This window comes from Equus quagga, unplaced genomic scaffold (assembly GCF_021613505.1).
Source record: "Equus quagga isolate Etosha38 unplaced genomic scaffold, UCLA_HA_Equagga_1.0 220_RagTag, whole genome shotgun sequence".
NCBI lineage: Eukaryota > Metazoa > Chordata > Mammalia > Perissodactyla > Equidae > Equus > Equus quagga.
In genome coordinates, this window is record NW_025799647.1 from 565,892 (window position 1) to 587,159 (window position 21,268).

Below are 21,268 nucleotides of genomic sequence, written 5' to 3' on the forward strand. Positions count from 1 at the left end.
CCCCAGCACAGGCCAGAAGGGCATGGGCACCTCTCATCTCCCAGGAGGAGTCGTGGCCTCCTGGGGGCCACTGGAACACTTGCCCCTACCCAGTCCCACAATCCCTTGGGATAAGCTACCTACATCCAGGTAACACTCGACTCTTTTCACTCCTGTGGGTTTGGGGGCTGATAAAGGTGACCGCTGGGCATGGGGAGGGCACCCTCCTCTGAATGAGAAACTAGGCATCAGGGACTGAGCACAGCACAAGAAGGGCTGGGCGGGACTGGACCCCAGGGACGGAGTGTCCGCGGCACGCTCAGCGGGGCTGAAGGAGAGAACTCAGCCCTCCTGCCCCAGAAGCAGCGAAGTGCCCGAGAGGAGTGAGGGGGCACCAGGAAGGCAGCAGAGGCGGAGGCAGCTGGGAGAGGCTGGGCAGACGGGCAGATAAGGCTCTGGGCTCTCTCCCCTTGGGGGCCACAGCCAGAGAAACAGCGCAGCCAGTTGCATAATCCTTCTGTTTGCCCAGAGCTACATTTTGTCCTGAAACTCTCCGCCCTGGGAGGCAATTGAAGAAGATCCCAGCAAGGACCGGGCAGGGAAGGGAATCAGCTGGCAAGTGAGGGCTGCGCTGGATCCCTGGCCTCCGTCGCCACACACAAGGATGGAGGCCCACAATGCGTCCGCCCCGCTCAACTTTACCCTGCCGCCCAACTTCGGCAAGCGCCCCACCGACCTGGCGCTGAGTGTCATCCTTGTGCTCATGCTGTTCATCGTTATGTTCTCGCTGGGCTGCACCATGGAATACAGTAAGATCAAGGCTCACTTCTGGAAGCCTAAGGGACTGGCCATCGCCCTGGTGGCACAGTATGGCATCATGCCCCTCACCGCCTTTGCACTGGGCAAGGTCTTCCAGCTGAACAACGTGGAGGCGTTGGCCATCCTGGTCTGCGGCTGCTCACCTGGGGGCAACCTGTCCAACATCTTCAGTCTGGCCATGAAGGGGGACATGAACCTCAGGTAGGACTGGGGGTGAGTACGGGGGAGCCTGGGGACAGGATTGGAGATGTCGCAACTGAGGGGAAGAGCTGGGCTAAAGCCAGGAGAGGGAGTGAGTGGGGGCTGGGTCAATGCTAAGGCGGGGAGTATCAGGTATTTATTGTCAAGAGCTTCTGCTGGGCTGGGGGCAGGGGCTGGGGTACGTCTTGGTTTCTGCACCAAGCCAAAGGGGCCAGGCTGGTCCAGGGGCATCCTGGAGAGGCCCCTACTCCCAGAGGCGTCTCAAGTGGGGCACAAGGATTGTTTTGAAGGAGGACGAATTTAAACCAGTGGGGCTTCTGGAGAACTCTGCTTGCCTACACTGGTGTGCAAGCTGTCTGCTTTGAGGCCAGAGACCTGCAAAGGGGTGCAGACTGGTTCCAAACATCTCCAGGGAGATCAAGGTGGCGTGGAACCAAATGAGCCCCTCCAATTCCCGCAGAGCAGGCAAGAATTTCTAAAGATCCTCCAACTACCCGGGCATGTGGGCTGTCTTCTCTTAACATGCCCACCCAGCCATCAGATGCGGGAACACTTCCATGCAAACACATAACCAGGCAGAGCCAAGTTTCCCAGCGCCGGTCTAGGTTATGCTGGGCCTCACCTCAGACAAACTGCTGGGGGGTCACCAGCAGCATCCCCTCACCCAGAGCTTTACAGCAGAAATCGGTGAAGGCTCCCTCCCACAGGGGCCCTTCCGAACAGGTGGGACTCTGGTGGGGAACGCCTGCAGAGTGAGGCCATTTCAGAGCCGCTCCGGCTCCAGTGGCAGCCTGGGCTGGGTGAAGGGAACTCCACCGGAAGCTCTTGCCTTTCTCTCAGCCTCAGTCTCAAGCTCAGTAATCCTCCGGGTCAGTCCTCAGTGGACACGCTATTCCATGTGAGGTAGGGCAGAGGATTCAGACAGTCCCTCTGCTTGGCTCTGTCAGCACCCTGCCCCTGGCTGAACTTTAGAAGGAAACCAGCCAAGTAGGGATCCCCTTCCTGGGAATGCCAAGCGAGGCTGGGGCCGATTTTTAAATGAAAAAACAAGAGTGCTATTTGGGGTTTACCAGGACCTGCCGACTGAGAAGCTCTGGATTCTCTACCCCTATGATTCAACCCTCACGGAGGTGGTGGATGGGAAGAGAGGCACAAAGAGGGGGCTTGGCTTGTACATCTCCCATGGGAGCACATGGAATGTTCAACCACCTGGCTACGAGCAAATTCTTGCCTCGCTCTAATCCAAACCCTTCCTGCTGCAAAGCAAGCCTCGGTCTTGATCTGGCCTGTGGACAAGCTCGTTAAAGCCTCTGTGTCCCGAGAAACTGGGACTAAGTCTTAATCCCGGTGTGGAAGGTGTCGGGGAGGCGTGGTTCCCCTGAGGGCCTTGTGAATCTGTGGAAGCAGCAGAGCAGAATGGGACAGAGTAAAGGCCACCGGCAGAGTCTTTAAGTGTGAGTGACCAGAAGTCCCAGCCTCCTCAGCCAGAGGGTGCTGACGAGGTCTCTTCAGTGATACCCACATTTCCGAGGCTCTAGGTCCCCACCGTCCAGCCCCCAGTGACTCAGGGACGCAACCCTGCACGTTCTCCTGCTCAGCCTCCCGTCAGGGCACCTGGGGACCGTCACTTCTACCTGGACCCCACAAGAGATAATGCTCTGCTGGGACGGCCACCTTCTGCCATAAAGCCCCTTCCCACAGACAAACACCCCACACACGTTAAACCATGCCCAGACCTCACTGGCAGAGCACGAATCTCGTCATCCATCACCACGTGCTGCCAGACTTCCAATTCCAATTTGAGTTCATCTGGGACAACTGGTTATGTGTATTATAATAACGGTGATGACACTGATAGTAAACAACAGCCAGGCCCTGTACCACGCACTTTACATGAGATCCCCATCCGGTCCCCTGTGAGGCGGTGCTGGAAAGAGCCCCATTTTAGAGATGAGGAAACAGTGGTTAATACATTTGCCCAAGGTCTGGGGGCTCCAAAGCCTGTGTTTGTACTCAGATATCTTCAGGGTCAGGCGCGTACATAACAAACAAAGTGACTGTAGGCTGATTGCCAGCCTCGGAGGCATGGGCTCCCCAAACAGGGCAGGCGCCACGCATCTCCCCCACGGTGTCGTGTGAAGGGGGACCTGCCACTGCCACAGCTTCCTGCTTTTCAAGAGAAGGTAAAAGCTCCCTTTTTATGTGAAATCTCCAAATTTTTAAATATTGGCAACTCATTCAAAATTTTTTAAAACACTGTGCGAGCCAAACTATAGACACTAAAGGGCCGGATGCAGTTCCAAGGCTTCCACTTGGAGCCCTCTCTTTGAACACAACACCGTCCTATTTCTCATATAGAACGGGGAGGAATCTGAAGACACCGAGTCCACTTTACACAGGAGGAAGCCGGAGTCCAGAGACTTGCCAGAGGTTTCCCGGAATTTGTGGGAAAGCCGTATCTGGAGCCAGCCCCAGGCTCCCTCCACCCTTGCTCTGCCTCACAGCTGGAGTGAGTCTGGGGCAGCTGCCAGCACGAGCAGGCGGGCACATCCCGGGAGCATGGGCCGCCAGCTGGACATCAAGCAGCAGGCACGGCAGCTCCATCCTCGAGGATGCCAGCAGCCAAGCTCCAAAAGATGCAGGTAACCCAGGGGCCAGAGAAAATGCCCTCAACGCTGAAGCGAGCTTGGCTCATCCGCACCAGAGGAGAGAGTACCAGAGGGAACTGGGCCCCTTGGACTGCCTTGCTGCCCCTCAAGTTTTTCGACTCCCCCCAACCTGGCCCATGGCAGAGACCAGAGCCAATGGCTGTGGGGACTACAGACTTGGACACAACCCAAGATTCCCGTAGGTCTCTCCACCATGGCACAGGAAGCCTAACCAGGACAGGACAGAAGCCAGAAGTTTCCCCCTTCACCACAGACCCTCATGAGTCTCCTCACAACCCCTCAGCTTCTGCCTCCAGGGCCTCTGCTGACAGGGACTCAAAACCCACCCCTCAACCAGGGCATGCAAAGGTCCCAAAGCAATGTGTATGCAGCGCTCTGAAAACTTAAGCAGGAAGCATGACTAGAAAACCAAATGTGCCCCTTTGCCCTGGCCCCCGTGTTCCCCGAGAGGCAGCCAGTCCACGATGTTACTATGGCACAGGTTCCAATCTCAGGGCTAGAGTTTGAACGAGCCCCCTCCCAACCCTATTCCCCAGGATACACTGAGAATCACGACAGTCACAGACACAAGCACCTTAGGAGATGGGCATCCCAAGTGCCCAGCACTTGCACACGTGGAGAAGGAGCCTGGAGGTCTGGGAGTGGGGTTCCCACACACCCACGTGCACAAGGCACACCAAGTCCCAGAGCAAATTCCAAAACCCGTGACATGCCGAGCCAAAGTAAGCAAGACTCCTCCGCCCAAGGACATCAAAACAAGCGCGCAAGTTATGTGTGGCTTTTCTCCTAAGAAGAAATCAATAGCCAGCACTGAAGCCCCCGTGCCCCTCCCCAATCCCACCCCGCCCCCTTCCCACCCCAAAGGGAGCACCTGCCGGACTTTGCGTTCAGCGCTTCCACCGGCCTTTGACACTATTACCACTGATGTACATATCCATAAACAAGATACACTGTTGCATTTGAATGTTTTTAAGTTTTATATGAACAATATCATACTGATGCTATCACTTGACAACTTGCTTTTCTGAGATGTAGGCATATAAATAAAATAGCTACTTCGTGCATTTAAAGTGCACTACGGTTCCTTGTATTCATCCACTCTCCCGTTGTCGGACACTTGTGTGGATTTCATCTTTTGCTGCCGGGAATGGTTTTGCGCATATCCCTCTGCGCTCACGCGTGAGAGCGTGTGTAAGAAAAGCAGACTGCTGGGTTGCGAGTTCACACATCAAGAAAGTCTCCGAAGTCATTGTTCCACTCCACACTTGCACGAGCAGGGTATGCAGATCCCTGTTTCTCCACGTCTTCATCTGCATTTGGAATTGTCAGACTTTAATTTTTTGCCATTTGGTGGGAGTGAAATCAGTCGCGGTGGTTTTAAATTTGATTTCATGGGAGGTCTAGTGCCTTTTCATATGTTTATTGGCCATGTGGGTATCCTCTTCTGGGACTATTTTTCTGTGGGACCATTGTGTTTTTCTTGTTAATTTGTAAAGTTGCTGTTTATGTATGTTGCAAGGGTCTACTCACAGTTTTGGGCTTGTCTTTACACTTTAATACCCATGTCTTATAATACAGAGGGCTTATTTTAATTTAGTCAAATTTACTAATATTTTCCCTTGACGGTTTATATTTTTTAGGTTTCTTTAAGAAATTTTTTACTACCCTCAAGGTCATCAGGATATTCCTCTACATTTTCTTTGAAAAGTTTTAAAGTTTTGCTTTTCACATAGAGATCTGCAATCAATCTATAACTTGTTTTTATGTATGGGGTGATCTAATTTTATCTTTTCTACATAAACAGAGAAAATTTCCAGTACCATTGAGTGAAGTTTTCTCCCGTAATTTGAACTGCCTCCTCTCTTGTAGATTAAATTCACAAATGTGCCTGGCTTTGTGTCTCTCTACGTGGCTACCTTGCACTAGCACATTTTCTTAATTACAATGATGTTATGCTAAGTTTCTATGTCTGAAAAGTAAATTCCCCTACCTTGCTCTTCTTGAAAATTGCATTAGCTACTCTTGGCTCTCTTCTCCTTCACTTGAATTTTGGGACTAGCTCTCAAATCCACAAAAAATATTTCTGGAATTTTGATTAAATTGGCACTAAAGTTATAGATAAATGCAGAGGCTATTTTATAATATTGTCTTCCCAGCCATGAAAATGGTATTGCTTTTTTTTAATCTAGGCCTTATTTTATACCTTTCTATGAAGTTTTATAATTTCTTACATAAAGATCTTGTATCTCTTTTAGATTTATTTCTAAATATTTTATAGTTTTGTGAATAGTATAAATGGTATTTTTTTTACAGAATTGATATGCTAATTATTTTTCCTAGTATATCGGGACCTAGTTGATTTTTTTTATATTGCTAATGTATTCAGAACTCCATGGATTCTCTTATTTGCTAGCTATAATGGAAATTCACTTGGATGTCCCCTGTGGCCAGTCCTGTCACTGACATATAATGAAAGTTTAGTTTCTCCTTTTCCCATTCCTATGCCTTTTCTATTTCTTGTTTTGTTGTGCTAGGAAAAACTGGTATATGGTATCATTTATAAGAGAGGTAATGATAACACGTATCCTTGCTTTATTCCTCTTGTTGAAAGCAGCTTTCTAATTTTTCAGCATGAAGTTTACTGTTTGCTGTAGACTTTTGATACATACCCTTTTCAGGTTAATGAATTTCCACTCTGTTGCTAGTGTGCTAATTTTAATTAATTAATTTTTTATTGAGGTGATGATAGTTTACAACACTGTGAAATTTCAGTTGTACATTATTGTCAGTCATCTCATAGGTGCACCCCTTCACCTTTGTGCCCACCTCCCAGCCCCCTGCCCCCTGGTAACCACTAAATAATTCTTTTTGTCCACGTGTTTATCTTCCATGTATGAGTGGAATCATATGGTGTTTGTCTTCCTTTATCTGGTTTATTTCACTTAACAGAAAACCCTCAAGGTCCATCCATGTTATTGTGAATGGGACGATTTTGTGTTTTTCTTTGGCTGAGTAGTATTCCATTTTTTATATATACTACATCTTCTTTATCCATTCATCAGTCAGTGGGCACTTGGGTTGCTTCCACGTCTTGGCTATTGTGAATAATGCTGCAGTGAACATTGGGGTGCATAAGTGTCTTTGAATTGCTGATTTCAAGTTCTTTGGATAGATACCCAGTAGTGGAATGGGCTCGGTCATATGACATTTCTATTTTTAGTTTTTTGAGGAATCTCCATACTGTTTTCCATAGTGGCTGCACCAGTTTGCATTCCCACCAGCAGTGAATGAGGGTTCCATTTTCTTCACACCCTCTCCAACATTTGTTATTTTTTTGTCTTAGTTATTATAGTCCTTCTAAAGGGTATAAGGTGATATCTTAGTGTAGTTTGATTTCCATTTCCCTGATGATCAGTGATGTTGAGCATCTTTTCATATGCCTGTTGGCCACCTGTATATCTTCTTTGGAGAAATGTCTCTTCATATCCTCTGCCCATTTTTTGATCAGGCTGTTTGATTTTTTGTTGTTCAGTTGTGTGAGTTCTTTATATATTATGGAGATTAACCCTTTGTCAGATATGTGATTTGCAAATATTTTTTCCCAGTTTGTGGGTTGTCTTTTCATTTCCGTCTTCTTTTGCCTGGCCTTATAGAAGCTCTTTAGTCTGATGAAGTCCCACTTGTTTATTCTTTGTTTTCCTTGTCTGAGAAGACATGGTGTCTGAAAAGATCTTTTAAGTTCAATGTTAAAGAGTGTACTGCCTATATTCTCTTCTAGAAGTTTTATGATTTCAGGTCTTACCTTCAAGTCTCTGATCCATTTTGAGTTTATTTTTGTGAATAGCGTAAGAGAACGGTCTACTTTCATTCTTTTACTTGTGGTTGTCCAGTCTTCCCACCACCATTTGTTGAAGAGACTTTCCTTTCTCATTGTATGTTCTCAGCAACTCTATCGAAGATTAGCTGTCTGTAGATGTGTGGATTTATTTCTAGGCTTTCAAGTTTTTTGTTGTTATTGTTAAAGATTGGCACCTGAGCTAACAACTGTTGCCAATTTTCTTCTTTTTTTGCTTTTTCTCCCCAAATCCCCCCAGTACATAGTTGTATATTTTAGTTGCCGGTCCTTCTATTTGTGGCATATGGGATGCCACCTCAGCATGACTTGATGAGTGGTGCCACGTCCGCGCCCAAGATCCGAACAGTCGAAACCCTGGGCCGCCGAAGCGGAGCATGTGAACTTAATCAGTCGGCCACGGGGCTGGCCCCTGGGCTTTCAATTCTGTTCCATTGATCTGTGTGCCTGTTTTTGTAACAGTACCATGGTGTTTTGATTACTGTAGCTTTGTAGTATATTTTGAAGTGAGGGATTGTGATGCCTCCGGCTTTGTTTTTTTCCCTCAGGATTGTAGTATGCTAATTTTTATCATGCATAAACATTGGATTTTGTTGAACGACATTTTTCCACATGTATGAAACAATCATACTGGTTTTTTCCTTTAATTTGATAATATAGTGATATATATCAGTAGACTGTCTGTTAAACCATTCTTACTTTGCTGGGCTAAACCTATCTTGTTCATTGTATTGTTTTGTAAAGGCTTTGCTAGATTCATTTGCTTACTATTTATGATTTTTGCTCCTATGTTCATAAGTGAGAATAGCCTCTAATTTTCCCTTCTCATAATGTCCTTTTCCAGCTTTGATTCTAAAATTACACTATTCATATATGATAAATTGGGCCATTTTCCCCCTTCTTGTGGTCTCTCTTTGTATAATATTGGGACCATCTGTACTTTGAACATTTAGTAGAACTCTACTGTAAAACCATATACATGGGGCAGGGTTTGGAGGAGAAGTTTTAAACTACTTATTAACTGTCTTTAGTGTTTCTAAGTTGCTTAAGGTTTTCAGCTTAATTTGAGTTAGTTTTTGTAGATTGTATTTCCCAGGAAATTGTCCAATCTAAATTGAAAATAAAAGTATAAAACTGTCCTTGGTTTCTTCCATGACTCTCTATCTTTATTCTATCTGTAATTATGTTCCTTTTTTCATTCCCAATATTATCAATTTGTCTCTTCTTTCCTTTTCCTTGATTAGTCTTGCCAGGGGTGTCTACTTTATTGGACTTTGTAGAAGCCTGTTAACTGATCCTCTTAATCAATCTACATAATTTTTAAAATATATTCTCTCATCTTTAATATTTTATTTCTTCTCTTTCATTGGGTTTACTTTGTTTTTCTGTTTTCTTGAGTTAGATACTTAGCTCATTAATTTTTAGTCTTTCTTTTCCTATATAAACATTTAAGACTATGAATTTTCCTCTAAGAATTATTTTATCTGCTCCCCAGATGTTTTTACTTATTGAGATATAATTCACATACCACAAAATTGACCTTTTTCAAGTGTATAATTCAGTAGTTTTTAGTATATTCACAAGGTTGTACAACTATCATGGCTATCTAATTCCAGAACATTTTCCTCATCCCAAAAAGACACCCTGTACTCATTAGCAGTCACTCCCCATTCTTCTCTCACCCCCACCCCAGCAACCACTAATCTAATTGTTGTCTGTATAGATTTCATATAGATGGAATCAAACATAATGTGCCATTTTATATTTCTTCTTCTTTCACTTAGCATAATGTTTTCAAGACTCACCGATGTGATACCATGCAGCAGTACTTCATTGCTTTTTATGGCTGAATAATATTCAATTGTATGGATATACCATATTTTGCTTATCCCATTCATTAGTTGATAGAGATTTTGATTGTTTTCCATTCTCTTGGGTACTTTCCCACCAGAATGGAAGCCAGAGCCATATATTGTAACATGAACGTCCACAAATCTAAGAATGTTCCCTAGCAGCTTCATTCTCTCAGTTGGTCTTTCTGGAAGGCTTCTCCTTATACAGGGTCCCGGGACTAACATGTATTAGATTCCAAATGGAAACGGCAATAGGACAATGAGGATACAAATGAGAGCTAAGAGGATATATTATTCAGACTCTGAGACTCACACTTTTCTTAAATAATCTAAGGATAAACCAGAAAGTAAAGAACATGAGAATATCGATGTTGGGGACTAGAATAGTATTCAAGACACGAAGCAGGTCTGATGGCCAGATTGTCTTGTCACTTACTTGACAATGGGTAACTACTGCTGTCTTCTCTACTACTGCACCATTATGGTCCTTCAATTATTCTGTTTCTACTGCTTTGCTGCTATTTCTTTTTACAGTCCTTCTAATCAAGGCCTCCGTTTACCGCTTTTTCTTTGAATGGTTTTTGGCTTCTGCCTCACCATCCCTCCCATGCCACCCACTCCTGAAGACCAAGTGTTCTGTCACTGTGCCTCATATTCAAATTCCCCAAGAGAGAAAACGCTCTTCATGTAGTTATTCCTTGTTCTCTCAGTTGGACAGAGCAACTATGTCCAGCTATGCTCTAGGCTCTAAGACAGGCACCTAGCAACTGTGGAACAAGAGCTATTCTATGATCCAATGGGCTTAGAGCAACAGGATCACACAGTCAGCTTTCTTCAAAATGGGCTATGCATATGCAAGTGCTCAGAGCAAATGAGTTCTATTATGGAGATCAGAAGGGCTCCTTCCACTGTAAGCACACAGGGACTGAACCAGTTGGACAGACCTGGGTTCAAATCCTGCCTCGGCCATTACCACCAGTGTAATGCTGAGCAAGTCACAACTCTTCTAATCCTGAGATTCCTCATCAGCAAAAAGGAGATAGCATGCCTACCTCCTAAGGCTACTGGGAAAAGGAAACGAAGCAGTGCATGTAAAGCACCCAGCACAATGCCTGCCACACAGCAGGCACTCAACAAAATCATCTGCATTAATGGGCTCTCTGCACTCTTCCTCTGTCTCCCTCCCAGCATCGTGATGACCACCTGCTCCACCTTCTTTGCCCTGGGCATGATGCCCCTCCTCCTGTATGTCTACTCCAGGGGGATCTATGAAGGAGACCTGAAGGACAAGGTACCCTATGAAGGCATTGTCATATCACTGATCCTGGTTCTCATTCCTTGCACCATAGGGATCTTCCTCAATGCCAAACGGCCACAATATGCACGCTATATGGTGAAGGTAAGAAACTGGGGGCCTGGGCATGGAGCAAGAACACCACCATCCTCTCAGGGTATGGCTCAAGGCAAGTCATTTGGGCTTTTTCAGTGTCCATTTCCTTGTTTGTTTAAGGGAAAAAAGGTGTACCATTGGAACACTACTTCGTGCAATTGTAATGTACATGAGAATACTTAAGAAAAGTTAAAAGAAGTAAAACACTACACACAACTATAAGGTATAATCATTAGTTTAATAATAAACTTGTGTTAGGCACCCACTAGACGCTAAATTTTATGCTACACTCTCTAAGAATTCACTGTCCTCAAAGAGTCTGATATTTGCAGAAGGCTAAGTAACACAAGAACCAAGAACCAACATGGTGTACAATCAGGTGTTGGCAGAATGCAAAGAGGTGAGGTGAGTGATGGTCAGTAGTCAAGGAAGACTTCCTGGAGGGGACAAGCTTGAGCCAGAGTGTGAAGAAAGGGTCCCGTTTGGGTCAGCCTGGGGAGAAGCCTGAATAGAGGAGGTCAGAGTGGGGCCAAGGGCAAACTTGGCTGATCTGACAAGACAGAGGGGAAGAGATCAGGGGAAGAGGTGGTGTACATACTCCCAGCAATTCAGAAGTGGGGTGGGAGTGGAGTAGGGCCCCAGAGGGTTTGGGGAAGCCCTGTGGTTACAGACAGGGCATCATGCCACTGTCTTGCCCTCGGAAGAATCACAGACTCTTGGAGTGCGGCTAGGGTCCCTCTGCCAACTTTTGTGACCTTGGAGCTCAGTTCCTGTCAGTCTCCCGTTTGGCTCAATGTTCATTCCCCAGGGCCAGGGCTCCATCCTGGTCCTCAGGAAGGACTCTGCCTCCTGACATCCTGAGGGCCTGTTCTTGTCTCTGCTCCTGGAACTGTACCTTTGGGCTGGTCTACAGGCCACGCTGCTTGGAAGCCCAAGGCTTGGTAGCAACTTTGGGCCTGGGACAAAGCACCTCCAAGTCAGGTTTTCAGGGGTTTTTGAGTCTTTGCCCTTATCCTGGTGCAGTCCTAATACCTGGCCACTGCTCCCCTTCCCACCTGTTACAACACATGGAAGTTATTCCTCCTCCTGTGCATGGCTAGTCACCCTATCTCAGCTCTGGATGGCATTCCCTCCACCCTTGATTATGCCCCCCACCCCCACAGCCTCTGTCCTCTAGCTCTTATTTCATAACCATTTCTCTATTTGTCCTTCACAATCAGCATTAGTACAGGTTCACATCTCTCCTATCTTTAAAAAAACAAAATGAAACAATCCCTCACGGGACTCCACCTCCCATTCCAGCCAACACTTCTCTTTCCTCCCCTTCCTAGCTACACTTAACATTCCTTCCCACATCCACTTCTCACATACCTTCCACTTGCCCCACGCCGAGACCAGGGCTGTTCTCACAGGTGACCAGGCCCTCAACAATTAGTCTCCATTATCTGAATCCCTCTCTTCTCTCCTTCATCTCCCATCCACTCACCCTCTTAATGACCACCTGCTCCACTTTCTTTGCCAAATCCAATAGACATTTCTCAATTCTTCCTTGGCCCTTTAGCAGGTTGGTTGACCACTGTCTCCTCAGAAGCCTTCTCCCTCAGCTTCGGTGACTGCATGCTCCTGCTCTCCTCCCACCTCCCTGGCAGTTCTTTCCAGACTTCCTTATGAGTTCCCCTAGTAAAAGTTACTTCTCTGCATTCAGCCCAAGCTTTCTGCTTTTCTTCCCAGATATTCCTAAGTCCAGGTCTCCCCTCCATGATATCTGGTTCATCTCAAAGACCATCTACAAGCTGACAACTTTCAGAACAGCATTTTCAGTCCCTCAACTCTACCCTGACTCCAGAATCCACTTATTAACTGCCAGATCTTCCCACATGAATACACCTCAGACATCTAAAACTCAGCATGTCTGAAGGTGAAATCATCTCCTCCTCAAGCCTGCCCCTCCTCCCTCCCTCCCTATGGGAGTCTCACTGAAGGGCATTCCATGTGCCCAGCTGCGCGAGTCAGAAACTGCAAAGTCATTCTCAACGTCCCCTCTCCCTCCCCACTCACACCCAGCTCATCAGTGACTGTCAATACTACTTTCTGTTGCTTGAATCCATCCATTCTCCATCTCTGCAGCCGCTGTCTTCATTCAGGCTACTATCCTCTCCTAGACAACTGAAACAGCCTTCTAACCCGGCTGCCTGACCCAGTTTTACCGAGGGTGGAGATGTAAAGTACAAACTCTGCCACTTCTCTTCACTGCTTAAAGCCCCTCACTGGTCCTCTCTCCCCATGATACAGTTTAAACTCCTTCATGCGGCTCCTCAGGCTTTCTTGATTTGGTCTCAAACGACCTGTCCAGTCTCAGCTGTTTTCTCTCTGCACACGCCCTTCCCTCCACCTGGAACACTCCCTACACTAGCAGAAAAAAAAAACAGAAATGTTTGTGTCCGCCATCTTATTTAGTCAAGATGGCTTGTGGAGGTATAGGAATAAAAAAAAATCACACAATATAAAACTGTAAAGTGACCTTTGATATCATTTAATGCAATTCTGCCCTTCCCCATTTTATAAGTGAGAAAACCATGAGCCAGAACCCCAAGTTCACACTGCTAGTCACAACTGATCTAAGAACACATGCCTCCTTTTTACCTTAAAGTAACTTTAATTAAGAGTATTCTTCTGAGGATGCAGAAAGCAGCTCAGATCTTAAAGCTGGAAAGGCTTTCAAGATAAAGTTCAGTCTCCTGCCTTATTCCCATTATACAGACAGAGTCACCGAGGCCCAGGAAAGGTTCTTGGCAGAGCCAGGGCTACCAGTCAGTCTCCTGTTCCTGTTGTGATGCACATCCACTACTCAGTTCAACAGCAGAAACAGAGTCAAAATGACCCAGAGAACATTAAAAGGCCTGGGCCGAAAGACAGGGACTCATACGAACAGCATCAAAGGTAATCTACAAAACACAGATGTACCTTGGACCCACTTTGTCCCTGGCTGACCCTTCAGGGTTGAACCAGAAGGTCAACAGCTCAATTTATCAAATATTCCCAATCTGTGAGGATGCAGACGAGCATGTGGTCAAGATGCAAAGGCTGAGGTTGCCTTGCTTTTGTGGCTGAGGGGTATACTCGTCTTTTACCTCCGTTTCATAAAATTTAGTAACAAGCTAAAAAATGAGCAATCGTCCCAGTCTCTTTGTACACTTAACCCTGCTAGAGACTTTCAAACCAAAACTACCCAACTTCTAATAGCTGACTGCCAGAAGGTATGTGCTCAAACTCCGCTCCAACAGTTGCAGCCCCTAGCGGGAGGTCACACATTTAGATACACCAAGATACAATTTCAGGGATGCCATTTGGAAAGGCAATTCAAGTCACACTTTAATTTACCCCTGCAAGGGTTTATTTAAGGCTATGTGGTCAGAAGGTTGATGATCTCAGCATGACGTGGTCTAGGAGCCACTTACCATAAGCCATCTACCACTCTTTAGTAAGGGTCCCATCGTTACAGACTCGACCGCTCTACCTATGCTGTTCCCATCCCTGCTGTTCCTGATGAACTGACCCGACTCTCCTTTCCCTCACAGCTTCTCCCAGCTGGTGGCTTCTGCTGCTCCCAGCCTGCTGTGTCTTTTAACACCCCTCTGCTCCTGCCTCCCTAATTCTGCAAACTCTTTAACTGAGGGGATCTGATTAGTTTGGTCACTCACTGATTTGTGTAGGGGCACCTTTGTGGGAAGACTTTGGGCCAGGTCATCTCAGTCACAAGCTGATGGACTGGCTGCCCGTGAATGGACACTCACCACAGCTTCAAGCAGCTATGACAGGGCAGTGAAGTCAGGAGTACAAAACATGGTGACCATGGAGAGGCAACTACCTACAGTCTTTGTCTCAGCAGGAGGTTGTGGATATAACCACAGACGGCAGGACTGAGTGCGACAGGAAACTTTGAGTTAAGTTACTCTCCTTCACTTATTACAATTTACTGAGTGGTTCTCATATGCTAGGTCCTGTGCTGTCAAACCTCACCCAGACATTGAACGACTCACCAGAGCTGACACACTGGAGACCGGCAGAGCCAGCTCTCACATCTGGGTCACACCAATGCCTGTGCTCATAACCACTCCACAGCCCCCAAGAGCAGGAGGAGAGTGAGGGAATGCAAGTGAGGAAGAGGGCCTCTGGATTCATGGGCAATTCCTGTAGCCCAATGTCCCCTACATTATTCATTACACTCTTTCAACGGGAGCAAAAACTGGTCACTGGGTAAAGGACAAATCCAAAAGGTGAAATCAATTAAAAGTGCAAGGGCATACTGGGGGGGCTCATCAGTTAACAGTCTTTGAATAAAACTTGGAAAATGTGGTGAATGAGGAGATCTGGAAAAGTCCTTCTCCTGGGATAGGGCCACTAGCTGGTACCAGTGATGTTTTATATGACCACGTCAGTTGCACCATGGATTAAAAACACAGAAATGCAAATCTGTGCAGCTGAAGTCTGAGCAATGTAACTGTTAAAATGTTACCAGGACAACGATGTGAATATAATTAATGCCACTGAATTGTTCACTTAAAAATGGTTAAAACGGCAACTTTTATGTCATATATATTTTACCACATTTAAAAACCGTATTAGGAAATACAAAATACCACACGTGAATGAACTGGAAACTGAACCAACACATATAACCATTACAAAATAACATGGTAAGTTCTAGAAAAGTTTGCTATATATTCCTGTACTCAGAAAATGAGAGGAAGTGTCTTAAATTTATGCACATATTTTGATCAGTTTGAAGTGTGTCACTCCAGAATGCAGACGAAATTTAAGCACACTTTGAAAGCCCACATCCTTGTTACATGCTGAAAAATCAACGTTGTAATTTCATCAAAAACCTACCTACTAAAAATTCAAAATGCTATGTAAGATGCAACTATAAAATAACCTTCAAATGAACACATCCCATTGTTCCTAATGAATGCTGCTTTCACAGCACTTACCTGGGAAGGGTGGACCTGCATGTTTCCGACAATGGCGTTATTACCCAAAACATTTTGAAACTCCTTTGGGGATCTTCCTTCATATCCAATTTGCAGGTCCCTTGGGAGTAAGCTCATCCCTTTACAGTTACACATCACTAGGGATCTAAAATCACATCACCTGACTTGATCACCCACTTTGTTTACCAGCTTCGCTTCAAATGACTCCTGGCAATTTCCAGACATCAAATTCATCCTAAAACCGCTAAGTTCCTACTCAGAATGGAAGTATCTGAAACAAGTATGACAGGTTCTAAGAATGACTTCCAATGAGTTCCAAAACATCTAGAGTGATGGCAGCATTGTAGGATTGTGTACACAGGCTCCAAAGACAGTCTCTGCAAGAGAACTTTTAATTTACAAGACCACTTTGAGGGAGGACTGAACAGCTTCATTTCTTCAGAACCCAGTACTTCACTAAAAACCTGCTATGCGGAGATGTCAAGCAGCAGCTGTGCTTGGCTGAGTCTCTAGCAACAGAGACGATCTCCTTAATCAGATTAATCAGGTCTCTGTCCTCCAAGAAGATTCCTAGCTACTGCTAATCCCAAAATGATGGAAGATACAGGTCTTGTATTCCCTTCCACTTCAAATGCCATTTTTTTTTATTAAAGTGTTTTCCAGCTCCAATGCCCACCTGAGCTTCCCCACCCATCTCTGCTTCTCCCTGTCCCCGATGACCCTTCTGCCTCTTCTTTTTGTCCTCCTGCACAGGGTGGAATGATCATCATGCTTCTGTTCAGTGTGGCTGTCGCAGCACTCTCTGCCATCAATGTGGGCAAGAGCATCATGTTTGTCATGACACCCCACTTGCTGGCCACCTCCTCCCTGATGCCTTTCATCGGCTTCCTGCTAGGTTACACGCTCTCTGCTCTCTTTCGCCTCAACGGACGGTAGGTATTACTTCAGGCCCACTGTCCCATGGACCTCATTCTTGTCCTGGTCTCTCAGGAAAAGGATGACATCTGAGACCTGGGGAAGGCAATTTCCTACCAATATGGTCAAATGCATCAAATGAACAAGGAACTTTGGACTGTGAGAAATATTGGGGAGGGAAGGTACTGAACAGGTTAGAAATATAAATCGAAAGACCAAAGGCATCTAATCAAAGAGCAACAGCTCATGGCAAAGTACTCCCTCCATAGCCTAGATTCCAACTCCTGCCCAACTCCTTGGTAGCTAATGGCACTGGGGTAGCTCCATGTCATCATGAGAAGTGTTGACAATATTCTTCTTTTCCCACCCAGGCTCTAGTCTTGACAAGCACACCGTTAGGCGACAACTCTAAGTAGCACTCAGAACTGAAGTAGCTGTGGACTTCAGCTATAATCTAATCCAGTTCACAAACACAGCTGCTACTTTAGGGGAACAGAGTTTGAGAGCCCGGAGCAGGAACATCAGGCACCCTGTCCATACACAGCAGCACATTTCAGCAACTTTTCCTCTCTTCGGCCACAGAAGACAAATGCTATGCAGGAGTCTCTTCAGAGTGATCGCACCCTAGCTCCCCAACCCCGCCAAGAAAACCGAATTGTTATAAAACAAAATTTAAAAATAACTACCCATTTTTAAAAACATGCTAATTTAAAAAAGAACAAATTACTATAGGATGTAACACATGGTGTATAGTAGAGCCAAAAGGATGCCAGTGACCATTCCATGTCCATTTTCATGAAGACAGTGATATGAATCATAATAAACGGCCATAGCATCAAGTGTCATCAGTCATCTCCCCCATAAATGTGCTGAGACAGCTCTCAGGGATTTTTTAGCGACTATTTTAACACATTAATTGCAATTTAACAAATTAAAACGTATTCATTCAATGTAAACATCTCATTCTTTCTTTTTTTTAAAGTTTACATAAATTCCATCAGAGTTGGCCTGACCAGGTCTCTGGCTGGGAAAGATTCGTTCTGAGCTAACATCTGTCGCCAATCTTCCTTTCTTTTCCCCTCTCCCCAAAGCCCCAGTAAATGGCTGTATATTAGCTGTAGGTCCTTCTCTTCTATGTGAGCCGCCACCACAGCACAGCTACTGACAGACAACTGGTGTGGTTCCACACCCAGGAACCAAATCTGGGCTGCCAAGGCAGAGCATGCCAAACTTTAACCACTAGGCCATCAGGGCTGGCTCAACATCTCATTCTTTAATCCATAACGTGTTCTGAAGATACATAATGGGGCTGAGTTAAGTTTTTTTTCCTCCCCAATCCTCATGTGTTTGGGACTTAAAGATGTCCAAGCCACAAACCTGGGAACAGAAAAAGGACTCCAGACATTTCAGTCAATCTTCTGTGTGTTGAAATTCTACTTGTTCTCTGTGTAAACTCTACACAAGCCAACGAGGGATACCAGGTCAAACCTCTTACACCCTCACCAGGCAGGTATTTCTCCAAATTTTAATTTGGCAACCCCACAAAAGCAGACAAATCATAGATGTCCAAGCTACTCAGAAATTGTCACAAAAACTCTTGACATGAATCTACTGGTCACCATCTTGCATACAGCTGGCTCAGTTATTTTAAGAGATGGGTCAACTTGACTTTTCTTGAAAGCATGCACACACTAATACCTGGCTCACTTTTTTTTCCTATGTCGACTGTTTAGTGGGTCTTAAGAGTACCTGGGAGAAAGGAGATGGGCTAGGGAGGTCATACTCTCAGGTCCCTTTCTGTGAAGGCATACCAGGTTCTTTTTAACCTACACAGGTGCAGACGCACTGTCAGCATGGAGACCGGATGCCAAAATGTTCAACTCTGCTCCACCATCCTCAATGTGACCTTCCCCCTTGAAGTCATCGGACCACTTTTCTTCTTTCCTCTCCTCTACATGATTTTTCAGCTTGGAGAAGGGCTTCTCCTCATTGCTCTCTTTCGGTGCTATGAGAAAATGAAGCCTTCCAAGGGTGAGTACTTAATCATTCCCCCGACTTCTGCTCCCATATTGGACCTGATCCTGCCAGCAAGTTAGTTTCTGGCAAGGACCTTTTGGATGGGGCTGTAACTCTTACCAAGCCCCTAGGAACCAGGTAGCACCAAAGTAGTAGGAAGGGATCTCAAAAAGCCAAGGCTACTTCATTAACTGCACTCCATTTCTGCTGGGAGAATAAACCGTGCATGGTTTGCCGCATGAGATTGAGGCGATTTGCGCTGCTTTGTTGAACTCAGGAGACCACACAGGGCTCAGGACAAGGAAAACAGGACAGAATTGTGTTGGACATTAGTTGTGAGATGTTAATTGTGTGAAAGTCCCCTATTTACAAGAGTTAGGGAAGTTTCTGTGTTCTTTAAAACTAGGTTCTTACGTCCTGGACCAAGTCAGAGCCCCAGCACCACTGGCACTCCTACGAGGGAAAACATAAAAGCATGCAGCCTAATAACCCAGAATCCAAAAAAGGGATTCCAATTCTGGTTACACAGTAAAGAAAACCTAAGTATAAGCTTACTAAATAGTAACTACTACTACAATAATCTAGTTTAACTTGATTTGTACTCTGATTACTACTGGATTAATAACTTACTAGCCAATCAGCACCTCTTTTCTAACATTCTCAGAGCATTCCATTCTCTTCAAAATATTACCAAACCTCCAGAGAGGCGAGAGTCCCTTCCTCAAAGGAGACTTGAATTCCAAATCTTTTTTTTTTTTCAAACCAAGAAACTCAACCTTACTTCGTAACTTATTTTGGTATTTTCTAACTCTAAACATCAGTATATTCTGCTTAATCACACAAACCCTTCAAGTGACTGCAGGTTAACTGAGGGCCCTTCAAGAGCTTTCCCGGCAGTAAGATGCAACTTCCCCTGGGGGAGTAGATTATCTTACAGTAGCAAATGCAGATTTACATTTACAATTAGCCAAAATGTCATCTTGGTTATCAAGCAGCCACAAAGAAATAAACGGCCCATACTTCAGACCCATTTTATAAGCTCTGGTTCGAAACTACACTGGAATTGTCCACAACCATCTAGTCTTATGCTTATCTCAGAGCAACTCAAGAGATCTGTCGTCCTTTTAAGTCTCCCCCTTCTTACACACACACACAAATGCAAGAGGGGGAAGGAGGTGCTAAACCAACCATGTCCCTAGGTTTGCAGCGTTAGCCTAGAATGGCCTGGAGCGTCCTCAGGGAGCCATGCACTAATTATTGGTCTTTGGCTCTCAAGACCTAAAAATAACTTCAATCACAAGGCACCTCAGAAGACCCTTATGGCAAAACTAAGTGAAAACAACTTACCTCCTTGGAGTTAAGGGACTGATGGTAAACGCCCAAGCAGCAGTGCTGAGGGTGAAAATCTGTCACGAGTTTTGTGCTTTTAACCCCTGTACCCTTCTACTGAGACGGGAGAACAGGAAGCGTGGACCCAGACTCCTATTTTCACAGCTCCCAAGTCCATGTAGGCAGGAAAAGGGGTAGATCAAACAAGATGGGGGGAAGAAGGAGCCTGGAAACTCCCCCTTGGAAGACTTTCCTAAAGCTTTTTCCTCCCTGCCCCCTCCATGCTCCCAGAATGCAACAATCTTTCTTAAACTCCTACTGTATTGCATGTATAAAGAAACTGGAGATGGAATGATGAACAGTCGGTATTTTGCTAATTTGTAAGACTTTTTCTTACTAGTATTACCATTAGGAATGCTGAGGTGAAAGTAAATCTTTCCTCAGACTTTAAGAGTAAGTCATGGGAGGAGAGATGGTCAAGATACAGAAACAACAACCAACCACCACATAGCACACCTAGGAGTAAGTTGGTCTTCTTTTATCTTCCAGATAGAACAAGCTTTGTAATAATTACTGTTTCCTTTCCCTACTCTCGACTCTTTTCAACTTTACAGATAAAACAAAAATGATCTACACAGCTGCCACAATGGAAGAAACCATTCCAGGAGCTCTGGGAAATGGCACCCACAAAGGGGAGGAGTGCTCCCCTTGCACAGCCTAACCTTCCTCCAGTGGCCTGGATTCTGGTCACAAGGCAGTTCAGAAGACAAGTGTGGGAATTTCAGAGAGCAGAGAAAGGAACACCAGTAGTGTCTGAGTCTTTTTCCAGGATCAAGCTTTGCCTGCAAGACAGAGAGTCTCTACCCAAAAGCCTCACCTAACCCAAGCTTAGAATTTTGATACTTGTTTTAAAAAATAAAAAAGCATACATGCTCATTGACAACCCCATGAAAGCAGAAATCAAAACTCTTTTTGCCCCTTCATCTCTAGAAGTTTCTGATAAGTGCGTAAAAGGCAATTTCCGAACTAGCCAATAAACAAGTTTTTTTTTAACCTAAAATCAATTACCCAAATTCTGTTCCAAGTTTTGTGACCCAAAAAGAAAATAAATGCTCAGAGCACTGTAGGATTAGTAGACTTCAGATGTCCTGTCTAATCTTAAAAATTCAGACCCCATTCCTTCCCTTTTGACATTATTGGGATTAAAGCTCCTGAGGACACAAATACAACACCAAGAACACAAAAGACGACAC

At 45.3% G+C, this 21,268-nt stretch overlaps 1 protein-coding gene across 2 annotated transcripts; it reads left to right on the plus strand.

The window, feature by feature from the left end:
- Positions 1-273: 273 nt before the first annotated feature.
- Positions 274-21,075, plus strand: LOC124233754 (sodium/bile acid cotransporter). Of its 2 annotated transcripts, XM_046650929.1 has the most exons (5): positions 320-999; positions 10,563-10,773; positions 16,509-16,687; positions 18,505-18,701; positions 20,630-21,075. In XM_046650929.1, the coding sequence occupies exons 1-5, from the start codon at positions 644-646 to the stop codon at positions 20,734-20,736; spliced, it is 1,050 nt and encodes a 349-aa protein (XP_046506885.1). In that variant the 5' UTR covers positions 320-643; the 3' UTR covers positions 20,737-21,075. The 2 variants fall into 2 exon arrangements, with proteins under 2 accessions (XP_046506886.1, XP_046506885.1); XM_046650930.1 differs by lacking the exons at positions 10,563-10,773; positions 16,509-16,687; positions 18,505-18,701; positions 20,630-21,075 and adding an exon at positions 3,358-3,984 and having other exon boundaries at positions 274-999.
- The last annotated feature ends 193 nt before the right edge of the window (positions 21,076-21,268 follow it).